Source organism: Equus przewalskii, chromosome 11 (assembly GCF_037783145.1).
Source record: "Equus przewalskii isolate Varuska chromosome 11, EquPr2, whole genome shotgun sequence".
Lineage (NCBI taxonomy): Eukaryota > Metazoa > Chordata > Mammalia > Perissodactyla > Equidae > Equus > Equus przewalskii.
Window position 1 is genome coordinate 19,102,601 of NC_091841.1, and position 9,826 is coordinate 19,112,426.

Sequence of the window (9,826 nt, forward strand, 5' to 3'; positions counted from 1 at the left end):
CCCAAAAGTAATCCTTTCCTTCGCTCTGTTCCTCTGACACCACTCACGGCTTGAGTAGAAGAGCGTTATCACATTGGATTTCCTGTGGGCTCCTGGCTGGAGTCTGCTCCACAGCTGAGAACAGGAGTACTCGCTGAGGAGTCACCTGGGCCAGTCTGATCCTGGGTCTGCAGCCGACTAGTTGTGTGGTTTTTGTCCAAGGCACTTATGCTCCTGAGCCTCGCTCTTCTAGTCTGTTAAATGCTGGAAACAATAGTATCCAGTTCACTATGTAAGAAATTATTATAAACCAATGTACCTCCATAAAAAAGAAAGAAAGAAAAGAAAAGAAAAAAGAAATTATGTATTCAGACTAACAAATAGTTATTACAAACCTTTGTATGAGAAATGTGAATAAAATATTACAGCCACTTCGGAAAACAGTTTGGCAGTTCTGAAAATAGGTAAATAGAGTTACCAAATGACCCAGCAATTCCACTCCTAGGCATATACCCAAGAGAATTGAAAACAGATGTCAACACACAAACTTAGCCACAAATGCTCACAGTAGCATTATTTATGATAGCCCAAAAATGCAAACAACCCAATTGTCCATCAACTGATGAACAAAATTAGTGTATGCTAACATACAATATAATATTATTTACTCATAAAAAAATGAAATACTGATATATGCTACAGCATGGATGAACCTTGAAAACATTAAGTGAAAGAAACTAGACACAAAAGGTCAAATATTGTATGATTGCATTTATATGAAATGCCCAGAATAGGCAGGTCCATTGAGACAGAAGCATATTAGTGGCTGCCAGGAACTGGATGGGAGAAACGGGGGGTGGTTGGTAAAGGGTATGGGGCTTTTTCTCGGGGTGATGAAAATGTTGGGCAATAGGTAGTGGTGATGGTTGTACAACTTTGTGAATATAGTAAAATCCACTGAATGGTACACTTTAAAAGACTGAATTTATGATATGTGAATTATATCTCAATTTAAAAAGAACACTTTTGCACGTGTCAGGCACTAGGAATTCGATGCTGAATAAGCTACAGACTCTACCCTCAACAAACACAAAGGCCAGTGGGAGAGAGGCATCGATGAGTCAAATAATCACATATGAAGGGTAAAGGATGGAGGACAGAGGTAGGATGCTATCAGAACATGTAGTTGGGGAGGGGGTTGATCTAGACTGGAGGTCAGGAAGGGGTCCGTAAGGGTGCTGCTTGTGCCACGATCTGAAGATAGCTTTCCACGTTCGAATCAGTAGGATGTATCAGCCCCCAAGAGAAGAACACAGCGCATGCAGAGGTTCTACAGCAGGAGGACATTTCGGGAGCTGAACAGGGTGGATGAAGCACGTAGAATGAGGGGGACTGTGGTGTGAGGGTGCAGCTGGAAAGATACACTTGCATCGGATCTTCTAAGATAATCATAAGTGCTCAATAATAACCAAAAATGACCTTCCTCCTCTCTAACTTGCTCCTCCTCCATTGTTGCCCACGTCCCTAAAAGCACCACCCTCCACTCAGTTGCTTCAGCCAGAAAACTGGAGTTATCCCAGGCTCTGCTCCCAGCCTCACCTTCCACATCCAACCTACCAGCAAGCCTGTGGTTCCTCCCTTTAAAGACCTCTCATCTCCATCCACTGCTGTCCCCGAAGCCTGGGTCATCAGCAGCTTCCACCTGGTCTCCTGCAACCCTTTCAACCTCATCTTTCCGATTCCACCTGTGCACATGACCCCACCATGTCAGAATGATCTACGGGAAACACAGATGGGGTCGCTCCCCTTGAAAGCTTCCCAGGACTGTTGGGGAAATGTACAAATTCCCAATAGTGTCCCTGAGTCTGTCTGTGCCCCACCTGCTGCCCCAGCCCCACTTCTGACCTCCCTCCTCTCTAAGCTGTCGCCATGGTGACCTCTACTTGCTCATTCATAACCTATGGTCTCTCTCACCCCAAGTTCATCCTAGGTCTGGAATATTCCCCTGCCCCGGCCAAGCTAATCCTTCAGAATGTGACTTAGGGGTCACTTCCTTGGGGAAGGCTCCTTGCCTGACTCCAGCAATAAATCCCTTTGCTATGTGGCATACATATCATCCGCATTTCCCTTTCATAAAACCCATCACGATGTGTCCGTTTCCTCTGCTGAACTGTATGGGCCAGAGAGCAGGGACCTGTGCCCACACCATCCTCCCACCATCCTCCCACCACTTAACACAGAACCCACCACCCACCATGCCCCCCGCCTAGCAAATTCCTACCCATCCTTCAAATCTCACTCACCTATCTCCTTCAGAGGGACAGCCTTCTCTGAGCACCCAGACTTGGGGACACATTCCTTTTTACAGCACCATGCCTCCCTGGTCATGTCTTGTAGCACTTAGCCCAACTGCAAAAGCGACTTATTTTAGTATGTCTCCCCCATTAGATTTTCTCTTGTTTCTGCTCGCCACAAGACTCCCCTCGGGTCAGACTACAACAATTCTTATGAAAATCCCTAAAATTGCGTGCAAAATTCTAAGCGCACATACATTTGCTGAAGAACCCGTCTGTGGCTCTTGTTGGAGTTTCAGAGGGATCTAAGACCTGAAAGAGGTTAAGAACCTCTCCCCAGGAGCTGAAGGAGCTCTTTCCTTCAAAACAGCACTGTCAGCCCAGACTTCTACTCTGTAAAACCATCCCCACCGAAATGTAAGCTCCAAAAGGACAAGAATCTTTATGTGTTTTGTTCACTGATGTATCCCAAATATCTGGAATGGTACCTGGTCCATTCTAGGTGAAGTTGTAGAAAGGACAACATGGTCTCAGACAATTCCAACAGTTGTGAGAATTGCACATGTATTGGCTATGTGTTGCTACATAACAAATTACCCCCAGATGTAATGGCTTAAAGCAAGATTTATTATCTCGGTTTCTCTAGGTCAGGAGTCAGGGTGCAACTCAGATGGGTCCTCTGCTTCAGGGTCTCCTCCTGCACAGTGTCGGCCAGGGCTGTGGTCATCTGAAAGGTCAACTTGAGAGGGATCTGCTTCCAAGCTCACTCATGTGGTTGTTGGCAGATTCAGTTCTTCAGCAGCTGGAGGCTACCCTCAGTTCCTTACCACACAGGCCTCTTCCCCAGCAGCTTGCAAGATGGAAGCTTGCTTCACCAGAGTAAGCAAGCAAGAGGAGAGAGAGAACTAACAAGGTGGCCATTATAATCTTTTGTACCTTAACCTCAGAGGTTATGCCATCACCTTTGCTCTGTTTGTTAGAAACAAGCTTCTATGTCTAGTGCACACGCAAGTGGATTACAGTCATGCATTGCTTGATGACTGGAATGCGTTTGGGGAAATGTGTCATTAGGCAATTTCATCACTGTGCAAACATTGTAGGGTGTACTTACACAAACCTAGATGGTGTAGCCTTCTACATCTCTAGGCTATACGATACTAATCTTATGGGACCACCGACATACACGTGGCCCATTGTTGACTGAAACAGCATTATGCAGCAAATGCCTATATTTGAGGGATGAAGAGCAGCAGGCAGGATCATTGGGGGCCATCTTAGAGGCTGCCTAGGCCAGGATATTTACATGTTTTCTCATACAGCATCCGCTCATCTGAACACGCAGCAGAAGGCACAGACCACAGGCCACAGGTCAAGTGGAGGATGACGAGGGGAGAAATTAGCAGTGGGAGGTTTGGTGGACAGCCGAGCCCCTGCCCATCCTTCGGCTGACTGCTGCCAAGCACAAATGAAGGCTGACTTGTCAGATCTTCTAAACTGTTAAAAGAAGCTAAGTCCAGATTTTTATGAGACATTTCCTGATTTTTAAAACTGTGATAACCTAGCAAAAACGCATGAGGATTAGGAGTTTTTGACTCCTCTCTATGGCAGAAAGGGCTTAGTCCATTCTAACGCCCTTTGTAGATCTGTTCCATCTCTCCTATACCCACCCTCCCACCACCTGCACCTATTCACTGAGGGCTGGGACCTGCTAATTCACTTTGGACACTTTCTATCGCTCTATGTGTGTAGCAGGCCAACAATAAATATAGTTGAATGAAATTGCTGACAAATATCTCATTACAGAGCATTCTCCCCCATTGCTAGAGGAGAGGTTCAGAGTGGGCTGTAGTGTCTGAATAAGTTGGAATTCTGGCTCTGCCATTAGCTTGCTGTGTGACCTTCAGCAAGTTACTAACTTCTCAGAGTCTCAGCTTCTTCATCTATAAAATGAGAATAATCATACCTGCCTCAGAGCTGTTAAAAGGATTAACTGAAATAATGTACTTACTAGCACACTGTAGCAACTTCATAGCTATTCTTATAGGCTCCCTGGAACATCTCCCCTTCATCCATTACCTACCATCACATCCCACTATCCACCCGGCCGGCAGCTAGAGGGAGCCTCTAAAATGCAGCTCTGTCATTTTCACCGCCAGGGTTTACATCTTTCAACAGTTTGCTGATGCCCTTAGTAGAAAATAATCCAAACTTCTTAACACAGCTCATCAGGCTCTTTTGCCCAGTCCTTAAAGCCTCCTCTCTCACCACGACCTCCTTCACCCTCAGCACTCCAGACACGCTGAAGCTTTGTTTCCTGAATGTTCCACACTTTCTGCCACTTCAGAGCCTTTGCCAAGTGCTATTCCCTCCACTCCTACCACTCCTTCTAGATGTCCCAGCTACGTGCTATCAGAGAATTTCCTGATGTCCCTTGCTAAACCTGAGGGCAGGTACAGTATCTATTTTCCTCACCACACCCCTGTTCCCAGCACAACGCCCAGACAGAACAGGCAGAGAATACACATTTGCTGAATTGGCCACAGCAGTGCTGATTCCGTGAGCAGACAGCGCCACCTGTTGACCCAAATGTGCACTTCAGTCCCTAGAAAGAAGCCTTAGCTTTCCGCCCACCAACCAAGGTAGGCAGACAATGGTTATGAAATTTTCTGAGGGCTTATCCGATGTCTCCTTACACCAAATTTAGCAATAAAATAATAATTAAAAAAAGCTAACATTATTGAGTACTTAACATGGGAGAGCTAGGCACTCTCCTGAGGGCTTTAGTTATCAACACATTTAATTTTCACAACCACTCAATGAGGTAGGTACCTTTATTGCCATTTTATAGATGGGGTAACTGACGCACAGGGCAGTCAAAACCTCACCCAAGATCACACAGCTAGTACATTTCACCCCAGGCGGTCTGGCTTGAACCTGCACTTTTAAGCCCCAAATTCACTCCCTCTATTGTTTCCTTTTCTCCATCCCAATGACCTGGTGAGGTTCCCTCCCAGATACCTCCTTCTACCGTGAAGGCCCCTGTGAAGGTACTGCCCTCACAGGGGCATGGGTGTCAACCAAAATTGCACCTGCAGTGTGATCCACACCTTCTGAAAGCTGCATGACTCTCCAAGGGCAATCCTCAGGACAGGAATGAGAAGCAGCCTTCCCCAGCAGAACAGCAACCGCAGCAGTCAGCCTCAGCCTGTTACCGCTCCATTCGTGTGCCCTCCAGCAGGCAACCACCTCTCTGAGCCTCCACTGCCTACTAGGACCTTTAGCCCAGATAGATGGATGAGATTAGATGTTGTACAAAGACAAGGCATGCGCACAGTGCCTGGTTCAGGGGAACCCTGAATGGCAGTGGTCATCACTCAGGCCCCGCCCTGGATCACTTACCAGGCAGGGTCACTCACATCGGCAAGAAAGCTGGGTCCCCTCACACGTTTCAATCCTGCCATTTAGAACCAAAAGGCTGGCTACCTCCTTCTTACATCCCATCCACTTTCCACCCTCTCTTCTAAATCATTCCTTTCTATCATTTGTGAAAATGCCTGCCCATCTCCACTAAATTTTAAGTAGTTATTTAAACATATATATAATGAATATTTACTGAGCACTTCCTACGACCCAGTCACTTTTCTAAATGTTTCACACATATTAACTCACCTAATCTTCACGGGAACACAATGATTATCCCCATTTTGCAGATGATGAAGCTAAACTACAGTGCGGTGACACATTTAGAGTCACACAGCAAGTGGCAGACCTGGGGTGCTAACCAAAGCCATCACACTAGTCTATAAACACTACATCAGACTCCCTCTGCTGGTCGAGGCTGTGTCTGCTGCCTTTACTTCCAAGGGCCAGGCATGTTGCTTTGCACACAGGTGTCAACAGACTTGCTTTAATATATATATACATACACACATACACAGTCACATTCCTGTGTGAGAAATACCCCTTCTTTGACCAGGAGAGAGCTCTACCATACTCTAGGCTCCTGGAGGTTCTCCAGAGAGAGCCTAGGCCCGGCAGTCTTCACAGATGACACCCAATGGGGGCATTTTTATTAGACAAGTGGGAAGGGGCAGGGTGCACCTTGGGGCGTATACTGTCTGGGCCTCACGCGGGCCCAGAGCTCTGCTGCACCCTCTTCATCAGCTCTTCATCCTGCATAGACAACTCTGTCAACTTTTTGCCCATCCGCTCATGGATGTCCAGGTACTTGGAGACACAGCGGTCCAGGCACACAGACTCGCCCTTGGACAGTTCTGCTTCCTTGTAGTGGGGAGGCACGCACTTCCGGTGGCAGGCACTGGTCATTCTGTGGGGGAGGGAGGGCAAGGTCAGGTTGGCAGCATCCTGTGGCATACCAGGACCTCTCAACCATTCCCACCCTGCTATACGGATTCCACCTCCCAAGAAGGCAGTGTGAATCCTGAGCTTGTGCCTCAACCACCTTGAAAGTTCTTTGAGAGGGGGAACCTCGTTGGAGCCCACGTTTCTGACTAATTAAATCGAAACCATTAGTTGAGTACTAGCTATGTCCCAGGCATTACGCTAAGTGCTGACATGGATTCTGTTATGCAATCTTTATAATAACCTTATGAGGTCGGCACAATCATTACTCCCATTTCACAGACAAGGAACTTAGGGCACAAAGCCTCAGGATCCCACACAGCTGGGATCTGAAGCCAGGTAGCTGACTCCACAGCCTACATTTAAAAATTATTCTAATAGGGGGCCAGCCCGGTGGCACAGCGGTTAAGCTCGCACATTCCGCTTCAGAGGGCCAGGGTTTGCTCGTTCGGATCCTGGGTGCAGACTTTCACACTGCTTGTCAAGCCATGCTGTGGCAGGCATCCCACATGTAAAGTAGAGGAAGATGGGCACAGATGTTAGCTTAGGGCCAGTCTTCCTTAGCAACAAGAGGAGGATTGGTGGCCGATGTTAGCTCAGGGCTAACCTTCCGCAAAAAAAAAAAAAAAAAAAAAGTGGTAAAGGTACAAATTATTCAAATATATATCCTCCAAGATAAACCAACTAATCAAGAGAGGCTACCAGAGAGCTTAAGCCGATAAAAATAGCAAACATTTGTTGACTCCTCACTATATGTCAGGCTTGATGTTAAGAACTTATATATTTTTACACTTAATATTTATGACGTCTCTATGAGACAGGTGCTATTATCTCCATTTTATAGATGGGGAAACCACTGGTCAAACAGCCCAAGTAATTTGCCAAAGGCCATACTGGTGGTGACTGGTGGACCTACAGTTTGTTCGCAAATTTGCTAAATGGTCATGGGCACTAGTTTGGAGTCAGACTGAAGTGCTGGTCCTGACATTGTTACTGCTCAGCTGTGGACTCTGAGAAAGTTTATTTAACCTCTAGAAGCCTCAATGTCCTCACCTTAAAATGGGACAAGTAAAACTAACCCAGTGGATTATTTTGAAGATGAAAAAGAAGATACTGCATGTAAAATGCTCAACAATTGCCTGAGAGTCAGAGTTTAAGAAATGTGAACTACTAAGAGGGCTGTGTGCTCTTTGTCAAAAGGCAAATGCTCAAGTGTCCTTGAACCTAACCTGAACCTGGACTGGAGCTTCTCCTCCCACTCAGCTCCTTCATTGCCAATTCCATCCCAATCTAAATGCTCAACTCGGTCTAGTGACCCCATACTGCGGCTGCATTAGCCCTCAACCATGGGGAGCCAGGGAGGGTAGGCACGGACCTCAGACTCCCCTAGATTGAGAAAAGCATTTTTCAGAAGTCATCCACCTCTGCCCTGGGAATGGGTGACCCAGGATCATTCTCTAAGACTAGCACAGAGTAGGTTCTTACCTGTTGTACATATCAGCCATCATCTCTACCTCCAGCTCCGCCGCCAGCTGCTGAGCCCTAAGCGGATCCATCTGCGCCCCGCACCGTGAAGAGATCTTCTAGCCTCCTAGTCCTGGAAGCAGACATCTTCAGCAGCCACCCCTCCCATTCACTTTCCCATCCCAGGGGCTAGAGGATGCGGAGGAATCACAGGACATCAGACCGGCAGGGGCCAATGACCTCAGTGAGTTCAACCACCCCATTTGGCAGATGTGGAGACTGAGGCCCCGAAGGGGAACACTGCCTAGCCCAAGGTCACACAGCACGTCAATGGCAAGGCTTAAAATTGAGCTCCCGAGCCCTGATGCCCAGTCCCTTGAGGTCACCTCTATCCAGGAGCAGATGGAGAGACCAGAACGGACACACTAAACCGTTGGCCTGAACCTCCGGGGAGCTGGGAACTCGATCACCGGCGGAGCTAAGGCGCCCGGGCCCCGACTCCGGGGCTGAACCCCTAAAAAGGCGGCGCCATCATCAAGGTCACCTTGATGGTCACTCACCACGGCCTGGGGACGGTCACAATATTCCCGGTGTCCCCAACTTCAGGCAAACACTAGAAACTCACCAAGGCCCTCAAGAGGCTAAAGCGGAAGCACGTGGGTCACTTCCGAGAGGGAAGTCCCGCCTCTGCTTTGATCCAGACCCGCTTCCGGAATCAAGTGCCAACGATCCGGCGCTGGGAAATCCGCTACCATAGAGACGGAGCGGCCGGCCCTGACCGAGGGCGAGGGCGACTTGGAAATGCTAGAGGGGACGCCAAAACACCATAGAGGCTTGGGCGGGGTGCAGAGTGCCTGCATGTCGAGTCGGCTGGGCGGAGAGGTTTGAGTTTATTGGTCCTGAAGGAAGGGGCAGGGTGACGGAGTTCCCCGAACCTCGCCCTCGCTCCCGGAGAGTGACGCCTGAGCACAAATTAGGCGTGGAGAAGGAGCAACGCCCCCAAGCAGCAGTTATGTTTGTGCTGCACGTTAAGGTCACTGGGACGCTTTAAAAAATCCCGGTGCTCAGGCGTCACCTCGTACCAGTTAAATCAGAATCGCTGGGAGTAGGACCCAGGTGATTCCTATGAGCAGCCAGGTTTGAGGACCAATGCTCCAAGGGATTTGAGTGAATTCCGCTGGGTGTAGTCACTAAGCTTTCTCTGGGGTTGCAAAGATAAGCCAGGCACGGTTCCCACTCGCAGAAAAACGAGACCTGTATGCGCTATGTTTTATTCAACTTCTGTTAGACCGCCCTGGGCCATAAAGAGATGAATAGGAGCAATTTTCGCCCTCATTAGAGGTAACCTAGTACCTTTGGGTGAGGAAGAAGGAGGGTACTTGTGAACTCTTCATCTTTCAAGACAATGTATTCCTCCATCTGCACTCCCGCCACAACAGAAAAACCTGCTTCAACCCTTGATTTTTCAAGAGATTTCCCAATAAACGAAATATAGAAGATGCAGATTAATGATGCAAAGGGACACTGCCCTTTGGAAAAGGTGGACTGGACACTTTATATGGTTGATCACCATATGCTTCCCTAATTGTCCAAGAAAGTCCGATTTTCAACCCTGGGCCTTTTCTGCTCTGAGGACTCATCTTTGTCAAACCTTGTGCCCTGACACTAAAATTGAGGTATAACATTCATACAGTAAAGTGAGTAAAATACATGAATCTTAAGCTTAA

General features: G+C 47.7%; 1 protein-coding gene across 4 annotated transcripts; it reads right to left on the bottom strand.

Annotated features, from left to right (window-relative positions):
- Positions 1-6,166: 6,166 nt before the first annotated feature.
- Positions 6,167-8,964, bottom strand: TIMM10 (translocase of inner mitochondrial membrane 10). 4 transcript variants are annotated; one of them, XM_008531113.2, is made up of 3 exons: positions 8,725-8,964; positions 8,121-8,232; positions 6,167-6,600 (listed from the first exon to the last, which is right to left on the bottom strand). In XM_008531113.2, exons 2-3 carry the CDS (start codon positions 8,189-8,191, stop codon positions 6,399-6,401), a joined length of 273 nt encoding a protein of 90 aa, XP_008529335.1. In that variant the 5' UTR covers positions 8,192-8,232; positions 8,725-8,964; the 3' UTR covers positions 6,167-6,398. The 4 variants fall into 4 exon arrangements, with proteins under 4 accessions (XP_008529335.1, XP_008529334.1, XP_070420030.1 ...); XM_008531112.2 differs by having other exon boundaries at positions 8,660-8,793; XM_070563929.1 differs by having other exon boundaries at positions 8,121-8,288; positions 8,725-8,788.
- Positions 8,965-9,826: the final 862 nt, after the last annotated feature.